This window comes from Corvus cornix, chromosome 3 (assembly GCF_000738735.6).
Source record: "Corvus cornix cornix isolate S_Up_H32 chromosome 3, ASM73873v5, whole genome shotgun sequence".
In the NCBI taxonomy this organism is placed as follows: Eukaryota; Metazoa; Chordata; class Aves; order Passeriformes; family Corvidae; genus Corvus; species Corvus cornix.
Window position 1 is genome coordinate 111,085,468 of NC_047056.1, and position 16,671 is coordinate 111,102,138.

The 16,671-nt window shown below is 44.3% G+C and overlaps 1 protein-coding gene across 10 annotated transcripts in view; it reads left to right on the forward strand.

Annotated features, from left to right (window-relative positions):
• Window positions 1-4,668: 4,668 nt before the first annotated feature.
• TFAP2B (transcription factor AP-2 beta) overlaps window positions 4,669-16,671 on the forward strand; it is a 33,849-nt gene continuing 21,846 nt past the window's right edge. For 2 of the 10 annotated variants that reach the window (XM_019282217.3, XM_019282216.3), the window contains exons 1-4: window positions 4,670-5,165; window positions 8,979-9,005; window positions 10,330-10,788; window positions 15,914-15,974. In XM_019282217.3, coding sequence (XP_019137762.1) covers window positions 5,085-5,165; window positions 8,979-9,005; window positions 10,330-10,788; window positions 15,914-15,974 — 628 coding nt within the window. In that variant the 5' untranslated portion in view covers window positions 4,670-5,084. Of the gene's footprint in view, window positions 5,166-8,978; window positions 9,006-10,329; window positions 10,789-15,913; window positions 15,975-16,671 lie in introns of all 10 variants that reach the window. The other 8 variants (XM_019282218.2, XM_039569426.1, XM_039569424.1 and 5 more) reach the window with 7 other exon arrangements.

The window sequence follows — 16,671 nt, forward strand, 5'->3', positions numbered from 1 at the left end:
CAGTACAGTAGCACAGCAAACACTTGGAGGGGCTCCATTTTACACAGAGCCCACAGGCTGTGTGAGGCTTGGTCTGGCACAACCAGACTGGGAAAAACTGGACATGACCCAGCAATGTGAGGGGTTCACAAGCTGGGATTCCTGCCATCAAAAATTGGTCACTAAGTGGGTACTAGAGACAAGTGAGTGACATTTGAGCTCGTTTCTTATCACAATTAGAGAAAATCAGTGTGCTCAGTTTTGGGCCCCTCACTTAAAGAAGGTGCTGGATTGTTTCCAGAGAAGGGAAATTAAGCTGGTGAAGGACATAGAGAACCTGTCCTGTGAGGAATGACTGAGGGAGCTGGGGGTGTTAAATGTGCCAAACAGTTTGGACCTGTCCATAAGGGTTCAACACATGTGGCTGAGCTTTCCTGGCTTGCTAAAAGCTGTTCCTGGTACCTTTCTTGCTGCTGGGTTTGGTGATGCCACTCCTTGAAGAATGAGCATTGGTGGGTTCAGGAAAATGTAAAATGATGGGGACAGAATTTTTAGCAGGGCCTGTAATGACAGAGCAAGGGTTTTAAACTGAAAAAAGAGATTCAGACTAGATATAAGGAAGGAATTTTACAATGAGGATGGTGAAACTCTGGCACAGGTTACCCAGAGAGGCGGTGGATGCCTTGTTTCGGAAAACTTTCAAGGTCAGGTTGCACAGGGCTTTGAGCAACCTGATCTAGTTGAAATGTCTCTGCTCATGGCAGGGGGTTCGACTAGATGCCTTTTAAAGCTGCTCTCCAACCCAAATTATTCTATGATCCTACAATTGTATGATTCTAAGAAAAACCCTGGTTATGTCTGGAGATGTAGCAGGAAACATAATTTCCCAACAAGCATTATGGAAATCTGGATTTTTAAGACAAGAGTATTGGTATTATTCAAAATGAAAAGGTATAAAGTGCTCACCAAAGCAACGATTTTATAAATCCATTAATAGGCCAACAGTAAATTTTGAGATACTGGTAATGTGATTTTTTTCCCCTGTGAAGTAAAAGCTTTATAATTAAAAGCAAGCTTTTTAGTAAAAAATACTGATTTCTGAAATACTTGTGAGAACATATGGCAGAAAAATTTCAGGAAAAAAAAGGAGCTGGTTCGGAGGAAAAGGTACCAAACACATTCAAGAAAACTGTATTTTGCCAGAACTCAGAAATGTGCCTTTCCATGAGCTCAGCGAGCAGCAGAGGGCGCTGGGATAAATGAATTTATTTGAAACTCCAGCCAACAATACGCATTTGCTGGGAACTGGATACTAAGGGAAATAGACTTTTATTTATAGAGATCCATGCTGGATTTAAAAGGCAGAGCAGGATTTCAAACCCATTTCTGAAACATGGCCTTGGTTAAGGGCAGGCAAAGTTTAAAAAAACCCCAAACAACAAACAATAGTTCTGGAAAAAGCATATGAAATAAAGGCAGCGTAACTTATTGAATTAATTTTTTTTTTTTTTTAACTTCTTAACAAAGTGGCCATCATCTTATTGCAGGTCCTCTCCCCCTCAGGGCTATTACCAGCTATTTCTTCAGGATGATTTGGATATTCAACCTAGTCTGTATTTTCACTTTTCTACAGTGAGTAGTACTCACTGTATTGAACAGTGGGGTATAAAAGATTTATTCTGATTTTAAGGTAGAGGTTCAAGCACTGAGTGGCCTGTTACTTAAAAATCAGTGTAAATAAGAACCTGCAACTTTATCCTGAAGGAGGAAAAATTCATATCAGCAGCATTTCTAACAGAGGGAATTTGGGTGTTTGTAACTCCCAGTTATGGACGTGGACCTCTTGGAGCAAGTACAGAGGAGAGCACGAAGATGCTCAGAGGGTTGGAGCAGACAGGCTGAGAGAATTGTTTGTTCAACCTGGAGAAGAAAAGGCTCTGGGGAGACCTTAAAGCCCCTTCCAGTGCCTAAAGGGGCTCCAAGAGAGCTGCTGAGGGACTTTGAACAAGGGCCTGAAGGCACAGGACAAGGGAGAATGGCTTTAAACGGAAAGAGAGGAGAATTAGATTGGATATTAGAAAGAAATTCTTCCCTGTGAGGGTGGGGAGGCCCTGGCACAGGTTGCCCAGAGAAGATGTGGCTGCCCCGTCCCTGGAAGTGTTGAAGGTCGGGTTGGACAGGGCTTGGAGCAACCTGGGATAGTGGAAGGTGTGGTTGGAACGGGACGATCTTTCAGCTCCCTTCCAAGCCAAGCCATTCCACGACCCCGGGGCTTGGAAGGCGCTGCTGCGGGAAGCGAGTCCCCATCAGAGGGCGCCGCTGCCCCGCTCAAAGCGCTCCGGAGCTCCCGAATCCCGCGGGGCATCGCCCGCACCTCCAGCGCCGGAACGGCGCGGGGGGAGCGGGGGGCTTCCTCCGCCATGGGCAGGGCTACATATAAAGGCATCCTTTAAAAAAAGAAAAAAATTGTTAAATATTCCTTTGTCATCGCAGCTGCCAGGCTGAGGCTGCAGTGCCCGTGCCCAGCTCACCGCTGAAAAAATCCTGGGATTTTCCTTGGAAGAGATTGGAAAAGCGCAACCGAAACTGCTAGCAAACGGCTGTTTTTTCCCCTTTTGTTTATTTAGTTTTGAAAGTATAGGTTGTGATGGTCAGTTTTGAGTACGTGTGTCGCCTTTTGGACGCAGGGTTCATTGAGCATTTGAGGAATAAATCGGTGCAAGTGTTGCTGTGTGGAATTGCTGAATTAGACTGGAGGCAGCTGCGGGGCTGGGGGTGCGAAACAAAAAAATGCAAAGAACCTTAATTTTCTAAATGAACACTTGTTCACTTGTCATGTTTTGCAAATGCAAGAGAAATGTCATAATAGTGGGGTTTAGAAGTCAGAATTTACTGTCTATACCAATATGTTAGCAAAGAGCCAGTGGACGTCAAGTAGAGTCTCCTTTTTTTCACTCCGCTCCTCTCCCCTCCCCCAGCACACAGAGCATATTTAATTCAGGGTGCCACGGAATTGTAAAGCATTAGCAGTCACGAAGAACATTCACCCTGCCCTGTGCCAGCCTTCACGACTCAAAGACTTCCACAAAAGTGATGGCAAACTGTCCCTTTATGAGCTTGGTATTTTTCTAAGAGGGTCATTCAGATCTATAGGTGCATAAGGGTGCCTGCATGGGTATCTCCGCACATCCCCATGCAGACAGCTCACATCCTTTTTCCTTTTTCAGCATTTTTTACCCTATTGCCTCCGTTGAAATGATCAGTCCAACCCACTCAAAGATGTGCCCTTTTTCTCCTCCTCCTCAGTGCAGCGCTGGCTGTGCTGTGAAAAAAAAAAACAACTCCTATCTGCTTTAACAACTTCCAGCAAGACCGTTGTCCAGCTCCTGCTGTAATATCTGGTGCTGTTTGCCTCTTGCCTTTTGTGGGTTGAGGTTACAGAAGAAGATGCACACTGTGAAATGGGGAGGGGTGGCGGGAAGAGGCTGAGGAGAAAAGGGATGAATTTATACTTTCTGCCTTAATTTGAGGCCAAAGCGAACAGAAAAAGCAAAGCCCACCCTTCCCACCAGCCAACCACACACCAGCAAATGTGTCTCCTGATGAAGTTCTCCTCGTTTCCGAGATTATCTATATATATAAAAGCATCTTTACCTGTAGGACCTTTGAAAGTACAAAGGACACTGTGCACTTTCCCATAGGATCCCGTGCAGAATAACAAAGATTTGTAGGAACCTTACAGGCAGAGCTTGAAATTTCCAGAGACAGGACCTTGAATTTAGAAACACCTTCTTTCTCTCTGTCTCTCTGCCTCTGTGTCTCATTTTTTTCCCCATTTTTCTCCCCTCCTGGTGCACCAGCCCACTGCAAAGCTCGATTGTTTCCTTTCAAAGGCAGAGATGGGCTCTGCTGCCTGCGTCGGCTCTTTGCCGTGCAACGTGTTAAAAAAATCGGACAATGCGAAGGAAGGTTTGCCTGAGGAAAAAAAAAATAAAGGTTAAAATTGGTCTAACTCCTCCTCTCCCCTTCCAAACTGAGGGCTACCCGGGAAATGCACAAATCCAACTCTGTTTTTAATTGTTTTCTGAAAGGAGTAAATGCCATTCAAATTTGTGCAGAGAAGGGTTTGCTAAACTCCTTTTTTTTTTCCCTTTATTTTTTCCACATATAAAGTATTTCTAAGTTATAAAATATACAGTCCAAGCCTGAAGTCTAGGGCTTTCTAGTGGAAATCACTGATCTAAATTTACTCCTTTTAGATTTGCTTGAATGTGCTTTGATGAGACGCTGTTTTGGTGTTTAACTGCATATGAGCGGATAATTCTGGACATGTAAATAAAAGCATATTGCATGTGGGGAAAAGCATCATATCTCGTTGTAAATGATGAATCACTTAGTGCAGAGACAACTTATCCTTTATTTTTTCATAGGGGGATCGAAAAAATAGTCATTTCATTTCATTTCATCCATCTATCTATCTATCTATCCATGCATCCATCCATCCATCCATCTACTAAAATAACAGATATATGCACTGCATAATACGCATATTTAATCCCTCTGTATCAACATATGTATGTGTAAATGTATAACTAGATTCACAAATATGCATTTAAATGCACTCCTATATAAATTGACCAGGTTTGCATGCACATGTGCATATGTAACATTTAGTCTCCATGTACCTACATGTGGAAGAATATATTTAATTTACATATATAAATGTGGCAACTAATATGTCTATACATGGGAAAAAGTTGCCTGTTCGGAGCTATATGTGTGTATAGGTGCCTGTATGTATAAATCTGTGTACGTGCAGCTGCGTGTATGTATATATTTTGTATGCCTGCATATAAGTCTGTATATGTGTGTATATGTCTATATCTAGTCACATATATGTCTGTAGCTATATGTAACTATGTAACAGATAATGTTTTTTACTATCCGATTGAGGTAGGCTTCTGCAGCCTATTGTTTCAGACAACAGATATAAGTTGCGATGGAAGAGGAACGTCGGATTTGGTGTCTGTCCCCCATTTCCAATTATAGATGGATCATTACAGACAGAGAAGTACTGAGAATCCAGACATCTGCTCTTCACATGAATGCACTCACCTCCTAGAGAACAGCCTGCCATCATGCTCTGGAAACTGGTTGAAAATGTCAAGTATGAAGATATCTATGAGGTGAGTATATAATATGCATATGAGTAAGAGAGTATATGTATATTTAAATATACATCTAGCATATAGATACAGGCATGGCTATATAATACTTATATAGTTCTACATATACATCCAGGCAGAAATAGAGACATACACCAGCACACACCAATATAGAGACGGGAAACCGATAGTAAATGCCTAAATGCTTATTTATTTGCATATTTGTATTCAGCATGCCAAGTCCTAAACTTTTTTTTTTTTTTAAGGAAAAGCTGTTTGATGCGATTTAAAACATCAAAGAAATGATCTGGGGATTGGAATGAGGCAACTTAAAGGCAAGAGTTTGATTGTTTAGACCTCCAATTAGATATAATTCGATTAAATATGGACAAATGTTGAGGAAAATTTAAAGAAAATAGAGAAAATAGAAGAGAAACACAATCCGGTATTCAGGGACTGGATGCATTTCTTTCTTTTATTTTTTATTTTGCAATTCCAAGCTCAGCTCAACCTGAATATGGATTTTTTTTTTCTTGTTTTAACAATCGGATACGTCTTTTACGACTTTTTATACCTCTACACCAGTAGATAAGATGTGCATGTGTACATATACTGGCATTAATTAAGCGGCACATACATTCTTGTGCGTGTGTGAGTTCACACACCCGAACCGATACAGTCGAGGGCAGCTCCGCGTAGTCCGCGGGCACGAAAAGTTGTGAGCTTTATCCAGACCTTATTTTCGAGGTCAAAAAGCAAACCAAGGGGGGGGAAAAAAAATCACAGCTCAAATACTGCGAAACCTTTCTTAATTTTGTATGGTTCCCTGAGCCGGATCTTTCCCAAAAGGGCTCCGCGAATGTGTTCCTTGTAAGTTAAACCAGCGTGCGGGATTTGCTCAGAAACGGGGGAAAAAAAAAAAAAAAAAAAAAAAAAAGAAAGAAAGAAAAAGATGAGTGAGGAATGGTGCTCCACAAAATCGTATTTTATTTTTATTTTTTTTCTATTGTATATATTTTTTAATTGAGTGGGAGGCGTTTGCACGGCGATCATGGGGGGAGATTTTCAGAAGGGCGCAATCTGCCACCTCCAGCGCGGGAGCTGCTCCGTGGGCAGGCGGCCGGGCAGGGACCGGGGACCGGGAAGGGGCCGGGGACAAGGAAGGGACCGGGGACAGGACAGGGACCGGGGATGGACTGGGTGCTGAGCAGGGACCGAGCAGGGGCTGGGGAGGGGCTGGGGATCGAGCCGGGAGCAGCGACAGGGCAAGGACCGGGGACTGAACAGGGGCCGGAAAAGGACTGGGCGCTAAGCAGGGACCGGGGACCGGACAGGGACTGGGAACCGGACAGGAGCCGGGGTGGGACCGGGCAGCCACCGGCACCGGGCAAGGACAGGGCAGGGGCTGGGTAGGGGCTGAGAGGAGAGAGAGGATACCGAGCGAGGGGCTGGCTGCTGGGCAGGGACCGGGGATCGGGCAGTGGATGTGTACTGGGACGGGGACGGGCAGGAGCCGGACAGGGGCTGGGGATCGGGAAGCGGCCGGAGCCCGCCGGGGAAGCGCCGTCGGGGCCGCCCCAGCCCCAGCCCCGCCGCGCCGCCCGCAGCCCTCCCCTCCGGGAGCGCCTTGGCACTTACAGAGGGGAAACTCCCGGGAAAAGCGCAGAAAGAGACCCAGGCAAGGTACAGCTCCGGCTGCTCCCGGCCGGAGAAAGAACGGGATGGAGGGAAGCGGGGTGGGGACCCGCCGGCCGCACGGGAGAAATGTCTCCACTCCCAAAAGCTGCCGTCAAGCTAATTATCATTGGCAAAAGCCGGCATCTGCAGAAGGAGCAGAGAATGAGCACACACGTGTGCGTGTGTGTGTGTGTGCCTGTGTGTGTGTTTGTGTCCCCGCGTGTCCCCAGCCCGCTGAGCCCTCGCTGCCTTTCCCTCCCCATCTCCAGGCACAGCCCGGCCATTGTCTCTGCCCGCAGCAGCAGGCGACAAAACATCTCCCCTCCCTGCTTGCCGAGGTCGGGGATGAGGGCTTTTTTTCCACCCTGCTTTTGATGGGGGCGGTTTAAGGCTCTGTGGATTTACGGACACCCGCGTTTGTAGATTGCCGTGGGAGAGAAGAGTTGGGGGAGCGGTTGGGTGGGATTTGGCTGCGGGCAGGGTATATCCTAACTTGGGGATGCTCTCCAGGGCATTTTGCAACGTGTAGCCTTACCAGAAAAAAAAAAAAAGAAAAAAAAAAGAAAAAAAGGGGAAAAAAATGATGTCTTTTTTTAAAGAGCTGAAACCCTCTAGATTTATGTTAAAAAATATTTCGGTCTCTTCTTTCCGATTTATAATTAACAACACTATGGTAGAGGCGTCAGCCACTTAAACTGAATCTGTTCTTAAAACAAAAGTGTGTGTGTGTGTGTGTGTGCGGGGGGGGCAGCTCTGGGAAGTGTGAGTCTATTTAGGAAGGAACGTAAGTTGAACTTTAACAGAAATGGCAGACAGTCCAGTTGAACGGGTTCCTGCAACATCAAAAAGGTTTTATATCGCCCCTGGCTTTGCCTCAAAACTATAAATTTACTATCCTTTAAAATTCTCTCCATGCATTTCACATTTGGGTGGAAATCGTGAGATCTATGTACGTATATATATATATATATTTTTTTTTTTTTTCTTTCATATCGGGCAGTAGAAACAGGATTCAGAAAAAAAAAAAAGAAGTGGAGCCCAACTTAACGCAGATTCAAGTATTTATTTGGGTATTGAGAATAAATACGCTCTGTAACACGCACCAGAAAGGCTTAATCTTCGCTGTAAATAGACATATATTACAGTGACTGCACGTTTCTTCTTCCATTCTTTTAAAAATTACCAAAAAAAAAAAAATTAGAAAAGCCTCTTTTTTCTTCATGATTTGCTTAAAAACCCCAACAAAAAACTGCAAGAACAAAAGCACCAAAGGCAATCAATTCCTCGTATTAGGAATGTATAATTAAATATATATTAAAACAAAAAGGAAATATGTTTTCTTCTCCTTCTCCTTCTTCTTCTTCTTCTTCTTCTCCTTCTTCTCCTTCTTCTTCTTCTTCTCCTTCTTCTCCTTCTTCTTTTTCTTCTTCTGAGCCTCTAGCGTTGCTTCATCTCACTTCCTTGCTTCAGCTCAGCAGTGTCTACTTTCCGCATCTTCCTCCGTTCGAGTTAATTGAAGTTCTGCCTCTTCCTCGCTAAACTTTTTCCCCCCTCTCCCTCTCCCCAAACTCTGCCTCTGCCAGCCCCCCTCGTCTGATTACATCTAGTAATTCTCCACTGAATGAACGTCATTTACAATAGTAGGGGAGCTCTCGAGCTGGCTGCCAGCTTCACGCTCCATTTGGTCCTGCATTCTCCCTTTAAAGTAGTCGTGTAATATTAATAGTCATGAATATCAATTATTATGAGGCGGTGTAGAGAAGGAAAGGGAGGAAGGGGTAGCGGAGCAGTCTGAGCCTAGCCTTGGGTTGAAGAGGATTGTATTTGGGAGCTCAAAGGCGAAAAAAAAAAAAAAAAAAAAAAACCAACCAAAAAAAAAAACCAAAAAAAAAGGAGGAAAAAAAATCCCCGAGAGGGAGGGGTAAATCATATATGTAGATAGAGGTTTCCAGGCTCGGTTTTGGGGGCATTGGTCTTTTTTTTTTTTTTTTTTTTAACCTTTTTTTTTTTTTGATGGATAGACTTCGAAATATCTCAAGCTGTTCTCCTGTGTCCAACACGTCCCTTTGCAGATCTCCTTGATATTTTTCCCTCCAATTATTAGTATTATCACCATTATTTTATTTTTAGCTATTACAAGACTTTTTTTATTTCCAGATGTTAGTCCACACCTATTCCGCCATGGTGAGTTTGGATCCATGTTGTACTAGAATTGCATGTTCTCTCTCTCTCTCTCGATCTGTTGTGTCTCTCTCTCCCTCTCTCTCTCTTTTTAAACGCCTTTGGCTTGGTAATTTAGCACAATAATTGGAGGAGGCTTGCAGCTGCTTCTCCCTTTTTGCATTGTGTGTTCCCGATTTGAGCTAGGGGAGTCTTGGGGGAAGAGCAGGGGGAAAAAGAACTTTTTTCCCGTGTTGTTTTGTTGTTGGTTTGTTGTTTTTTTGGGGTTTTTTTGTTTTTTTTTTTTATTTTTTTTAAACCATGTGTGCCATTGCTTGTGGGGGTTTGAGCTACACTCTGTGGAATAGATATTTTTCTTGTTTACTTTAGCCTCACAGCTTCAGTGCGTTGGAGTTGGACAAAACTCCTCTCCCACCTTTTCTCTGAAGCCTCTATACACTCCCCCCACCCCCTATCCCCCACACACACCCCAAAGACTTTTCATTACAATTAACCCCCACCCCATTCTCCGGAATATAATATTGAAAAAGGAAACAAAAGACACTGGAAGTTGCTGCAGAAATCATAGCGGCTGGATTTGCTCAATACTGATGTTTCATTTTTATTTTATTTGAATTTTTTAATTTTTTAAATTTTATTTTTAAGGGGTAGACTCCCTTTAAGCAAAGATTCCCTGTAAATTTTATTTTGGCTTTTTTTCTTTTTCCCCTTTTTTTTTTATTTTTATTTTTTTTTATTTTTTATTTTTCCCAAGTCCTTTTTCACAAACTTCTCACCTCGGAGTCTTCCGAGAAGTGCAACTTTCTTTTTGGGCTTTTCCACGTGAAAATGGGTTGGTGATTTTGAGTTACAGGACTTCAGCAGAGGGAATAAACAGAGGTTGGGAAAATTTAGGCAGGAGAAGGGGTGGGTTGTCTTCATAGAAGGGTGTTCTTGTGCTCTTAATTTATTATTTTTTTACCTTTGGTTTGATTTGAGGGGGCTGTGGATGGGGAATTATATTACTGGTCTGAAATTGCAGATCGTACATGTATTTGGAGCACCAGTCCTACATTTTTAATTATGATATTTAGCAATTCTCCCTCACACCCCCCGCCCCCTTCCCCCTTCTTGATTGTTTCTGGGAATAGACACGATGTGGGTGCTAAACACTGGAACATTTCTAATAATTGGTGGGGGAAGGGGGCACATCCGAATCCCACTTTCCAACTGTTTATATTTTGGTTTATTTTACTTCGGGGTGGGTTTGTGCTCCTTTTACTTTTTTTTTTTTTTTTTAAAAAAGGTCCTCTTTTTTGTTGTTGTTTGTATGTCATTCCGCTTGTAGGACCGGCATGATGGAGTGCCCAGCCACAGTTCCAGGCTGTCCCAGCTGGGATCCGTCTCGCAGGGACCCTACTCCAGCGCTCCTCCGCTCTCTCACACCCCATCCTCGGATTTCCAGCCGCCTTATTTCCCACCCCCCTATCAGCCTCTTCCTTACCACCAAAGCCAGGACCCTTACTCCCATGTCAATGACCCCTACTCCCTAAACCCCTTGCATCAGCCCCAGCAGCACCCCTGGGGACAGAGGCAGAGGCAAGAGGTGGGATCAGAAACCGGGTCACTGCTGCCACAGCCTCGGGCCGCCCTGCCCCAGCTCTCGGGACTGGACCCCAGGCGGGACTACCACTCAGTAAGGAGGCCAGATGTCCTCCTGCACTCAGCTCACCATGGCCTTGACTCCGGCATGGGGGACAGCCTTTCTCTGCACGGCATCGGACACCCAGGGATGGAGGAGGTCCAGGTAAGGCACCGCGTTTCTTTCTCCCGGGCAGTGCAGCTGGAGCCCCTGTCCCTGGGCTAGGAATGATCGCTGAGGGGTTTCCAGCAATATTTCTGTGGGTTGCCATTGTTTTCCACACTGGCTTTGTAACTCTGGTACTCCCCCCCCACCCCCCCACTCCGCCACCTCTATTTTTCTTTTCTTTCTTTCTTTTTTTTTTTTTTTTTTTTTTTAATAAGAGAATTTGTTTCCTTGCTGTCACGCACAGGCTCTGCTTTATAAACCTCCCCTACATGGCAAAGCAGCAAAGTGCAGGGGGAAGGCAGACATGCTGCTCTAAATATTCCACGTGTTTCAAAAGCTGGCAGAGTTCAAGCTTGGCTTTTCAAATTTCAGTTATTTCCCATGCAATCTCAGCTTCCACTCCCCTCCACCCCCCTCTTCCCCCCCGCCCCCCCCCCCAACCAATTTCCTGCCGTTCAGAAATTTTGATGAAACTGTCGAATTACTACATTTTTCATCCGGGAGGGAGGGAAAAAATAAACAAACCAAAAGCAATAACTGGTGATCAGGAACAAGTCCGGTGTCCGTCCCCCCACCCCCCTTATTTGTTAAGTGTGCTTGGTAGGGTAGCCCTGATTTTAAATAGTTTCATTCCCTCTTTTGGATAACAAAGGAGTTTCGCCGGGCTCAAAGCACAGTATTTCCCAGCTTTCTTCCATCCCACGCGAAACTCATCATCACGTGTTATTTCCTAAAAACAGAAGGACCCTTAACAGCTTCGGTGCTGGGGTGGTTTGCACCTTGTTGGGGCAGGGCATGGCCAGCCCCTGTGAACCCTCCAGGCGGAGGCTGGAGCCTCCAGAGTCCAAGTCCTGCCTTAGGCTTTCCTAATCGGAATTTTGTGGGTTCCCCTCCATGCGGCTTCGGTTTTGTTTTGTTTTGTTTTTTTCACAAAATTTCTTTGTCATATATCATATCTGTACATGTATTTAGTCTTGGGCTAAATAAAGATATGGACCACTGGATGAAATAACGACTTCAAAGTTACAGAAAGGGAAAAAGAAAGGAGAAAAGAGGAGCTGGGAAGATAAAAAATAGCCGTGAAAAAGGATGCTGCTGTACATGAGAGGAATCAGCGGCAGGGAAGCGGAGGGGATGCATTGCTTTGGCTTGAGGCTTGTCTTGGGGCTGCACGGGAAAATCCCCGAGCTTTGCTGGGGCGAAGTGTTTTAGAAATAGAAAGGTTTTGCTGTTTGGATTTGCTCCCGCCTCCGAGCTCACTGACCGTCGGGTCGCTGGTTTCTGCGGGTTTCCAAGGTGGCTTTGAGACCTGGGGGCAGCCCCTGACCGCCACGGGCGTGATGCGCAGGTCTCGTCTCGCATTCCTGGCTCAGACAAAGTGGTTTGCAAGTCAAGGCGAGTTTTACCTCTGTGAATGCAGAGAGGGGATCGCTCTCCTCCTTTCTCTTTGCAACCGATAGGCGTTAAGTACTGTTTGTGCTTGGATATTTACACTTTCCCCAAAGAAAAGCCGGTAATTGTTGTGCTTTTGTGAGAGAATAAAACAGAGGAGAGAGAAGGGAAAGGAAAGAGATAAGAAAGAGAGAAGAAAAAGATAAAAGGCAGAAAGGACGAAAGGAGAGAGAAAAAGAAGGAAAGATAGAGAAGAGAGGGAAAGGAGGGGGAAGACAGGGAAAGAGAGAAAGACATAAAGAAGGAAGGGAAGAGAGGAAATAATAGGAAAGAAGGAGCTCAAATAAAGCAGCCGTCCATCCGTTTCCCAATAAAACATCCATTCTGCGGGAAGGGGACTGCACTCGCGGAAAGTGCCTCCCCCCGATGCTCCGAGAGCAGCGGGGCCACCCGTGGCCACCCACGACCTGCTCGCCCGGGCTGGCCGGGCCGGGGTGGGTGCGATGGGATGGGGATAGGATGGGGCAGACGAGGCTGTGGACCAGCAGGGCTGGGGGTCTTGGTTTGGGGTGCTGAGACAGCAGGAAATTAAACAGGTCCTTTATTTCTGAAAGTTTGTTCCCAGGCTGGGGGAGGAGGGGAAGAGGGAGAGGAGGGTATCCCAAGGAGAAACACGTGAAGGAAGAGGTGTCCAACTGCAAGTTAACGCAGGCAGGAGGGAAAGCAGCCCAGAACTCGCTGCTGCCGCTCAGCATTTTCTATTCTCGTCTCCCCACTAGTGACAGATGAGGTTGGGCAGTTTTCCATCTTGATATTTAATATGGATTTATTCTAGATTCGAGGAACCTTTTCTAGCTACAGGGATTTTTATTTAGGCGACGTATACCCATTATCCACCATCGCTAGATTAAATTTCCAGGAAGGGTTCCAAATACTGGGTTTTTTCCTTTTCTTTAGTAGTCCAAAAAGTTGAACGGATTTCGAGATATGTAGTTGGATAAAGATATTTCTCTTTGCTTTAGTAAGTGCATGTCTGATCAAATATGTGCCATGAGAATGGGCTGGGCTGAGATGGAGACAGAGAAAGAGAGTGCGTGACAGAAAGAAACTGGTTATTTTATAAACACCAAATCTAGTCCATGTGTGAGGCATTGTCCAGGGGTAGAATTAAGTGATTGTAACACGATAGCGCTCTGTTATTGTAAACAGGACATACTGTATTGCTATTGCTGCCCCTCTCGAGAGGAATTTTCAATCTGCGATTTACAACCTCCAGACAGGGAACAGAGAACCCAAGACCTACTTATTGAACAAATTTGCATCACCTAATAGGGGCTCTGAAAAAAAATCCCCCATTGCAACCCCAGATATTTTTTCCCTCCACCAGCTGGGCAAAAGTATGGTTATAGTAAGAAAAGATTCGATGAAGGAAAAACGGAGGGGGAAATTCAGATTCTTTAGACTCTTTGAAAGAAAGCAAAGAGCTCCGTTTTTAAGATTTTCACTCAGATGTATCCATAGGAGTCGAATAAGGTGGTGATAGATAGTGCTTAGGAAGCCTCATGCTATCAGATTATTGGAGGAGGGAAGGGAGGGGAATCTTCCTCTCCAGATTTTCTAAGTATATCTGGAAACTCATCACCTTTCCCCTCCCTGCACACACACCTCCGCTCCTCCTCCTCCTCACTCACACTGCTGCTATGTGCTAGCTAGAGACACGGAAAGTTAAGTTGCACCAAAACACCCAAGTCTCTTATAAAGTAACCCCTGGTATCACTTTTAACTAAAGAAGTCTAGTAATTAAAAGTCTGAGTTGTTTTTCCACGTTTCCGCATGCAGTCCTAATTAAATCTTTACGATCCTCTCTGTGACTATTAACTGCCAGCATGCTGAGCGAATATCCTGTACAAAAACCCAGCAGGAGGGCGTAATTAGATAGAAAATCAGACAGGAGTCTTCTCATTAACTACAACAACTAACCCACGTTGCTGATGGAGCGAGCGGAGTGCACACACACACATAAAGGGTGTGCGCAACCATCGGCTCCAGAGATAAGGTGAGGTAAGGAGGAAAGATGGGAAAAAAAAAAATAAAAGAGAAGGTGATGTTTCACGTTTACCTCTGATTCTGTGCCATGGAGGTGCGCCACGCTGCGCTCCAGCAGGCTGCAGGGTTTGCTCATCATCCCTCGTTGAGAGCTGCTCAGGGAAAGGAGGGAAGACTTTGTAATTTTATTTTGTGCCCTTTAGGTATGTAGCCTATTGATTATGAGAGAGACACACAGCCATGCCCAAACACAGCACATAAGGCACCGCTCTGTGGGTGCGTGTGTGCGTTCGTTTGAGGGTGGATTCAAGGAAAATGAAAGGAAAGATCTCATAGAAAATATTGCTCCATCACATTTTGGGGAGATGTAATTTTCTCCTAAGTCTCATTCCATTTGGAATGTCTCCGCTGAGCACAGAGATGGAGATAAGGGCCGGATCCGGATAAGCTCAGGCTTTCGCCGTAGCAAAGATAAAGTTAAAATAATGGTGAAGTAAGTCATTGCTTTGCTGTAAAGGTGTTTTGCTTAACAAGGAAAAACGTGACAACTTCCCAGATATGCAATAACACTGAAAAACCCAAATCCTTTAGTAATAGTAAAGGGAAAAATAAAATAATAAAGCCAAGAGACCCACAGGTCCCCCTTTTCCCCAGAATTTACCCTAAAACGGAACCTGTTGGAATTCTGCAATAAATTGTTCTTATGACACCTCTTCTCTTTCTGAGATGATTTTACAGTACCGAGTGCAGATTCAGCAGTAATTTTGGCTTGTTTGGGTTTTTTTTGTATATACCACTTTCGTTTTGAGAAATGAAACCCAGCATTTGCTGTGTCCTCTGTGCCCGTCTTTGTTCTCTTCCCTGCTAAAGAAGTTAATGCCATAATAACAGGTGTGCTCCTCAGCGGGCTGAAAAGAAAGGGGGATAAGGGGGGAAAACAAGGCTTTGAAATCAGGAGACTTTTTTTTCTAGGCAATCAACTTGATGGTTCATACTTTTGATAATGTGTATCCCCGCTCCTCCCTCCCAGCCCCACTAATTCAGGACATGGAAGCAACCTTGCGAGCTGTAAATTGCTTTCTGTTCATCCCCTATATGATGTGGGCGTTGCACTGCACTCCGAAAGGCTCAGGCTTTAATTAAAAGTCCATAATGTAAACTATGATATATAAAAAGTAAATGGCCCTTGAATTATTAAAATGTAGCAGGGTTAAACAAACAAACAAAAAAAACAAAAAAAGAAAAAGGAGGAGGGGGAGGAAAGGGGAGGGAGCATTTAAGTTGTCCTTAATCGTGTTCATTTATGTCATGCAATAGATCTTGCAGATGTTGCCAAATTGCCACATTTTCAAAGGAAGAAATATAAAGCTTTATGGAATGCAAAGAAGTCTATGTGATATCTATGTTTTATAAGATAACAAAACCAGTATTGCACCCCATATGCTCCACACCTCCTTTTGTTTTATTAGAAGACTATATAATTTGTAAGAATTTCATTTCCTTGTGGATTTGGGGAAATAATAATAATAATAATAATCATAATACAACAATAAAAAAATCCCTCCTCCCCTAGTGAATTAATACAAATGGAAATAACAGGGACTCCAGTTTGGAATGACATGATTTATGTACGCGATTCTTTAATATCCAGTCAATTTGAATAGTGATGTTTTTATATCCACAGTCAGTTGAAGATGCCAATAACAGCGGTATGAACTTATTGGACCAGTCTGTCATTAAAAAAGGTATGGATTATTCCAACAAGCTAGACAAACTTTTACTGTGTAGCAATATCTTCATGATATATTTTGACTTTGGGGCAATGAATTTCTCCGGGAAGCAGGCACCCATGGCAGCAAGATGAATAGCTGATTGGATCAGCAGACAGAGTGAAGGGATAAGACATGCGAAAGGAAAAGTTTATATCCCCGCCTCCCCCGCCCTTCAAAGGGTTTAATTACACAAATGCTCTCTAATGGGGCACCCCGTGCTCCAGTGCAGTTTCCACAGCCCCTCTTCCCTCCCCTCCTCCCCCCGATAGTGTTCGATGGGGACCCCTTGGCTTTTAATGGGGGAAGAGGTTGATTCCCTTTGGGGCTTAAATACATTTCCCAGGCGAATCAAACGTGGAGAGGAGAGAAAGAGATGCCCATGGAAAGGCAGCCTCAGCCCCCTTCCCCGCTCCCTCCAACATTCCCTCCTTCCCCCAAGATTCCCCCCTTCCCCATGCCCATTTTTTATATCTTTCTACATATGCGCCCATGATTTAGTGTAACTGCAGAATCACCCCATACTGTTAAAGCGAATGTGATATTAACAAATGTTTGCAGTCTCTTGTACAGCTGTAAGCAAAATAATTAACTAATTAAACTAATTAAATGTAATTACAATAACTCATTTTGGGCGTATTGCAGCTGCTTAATTTTTTTACATTTCTCTGAC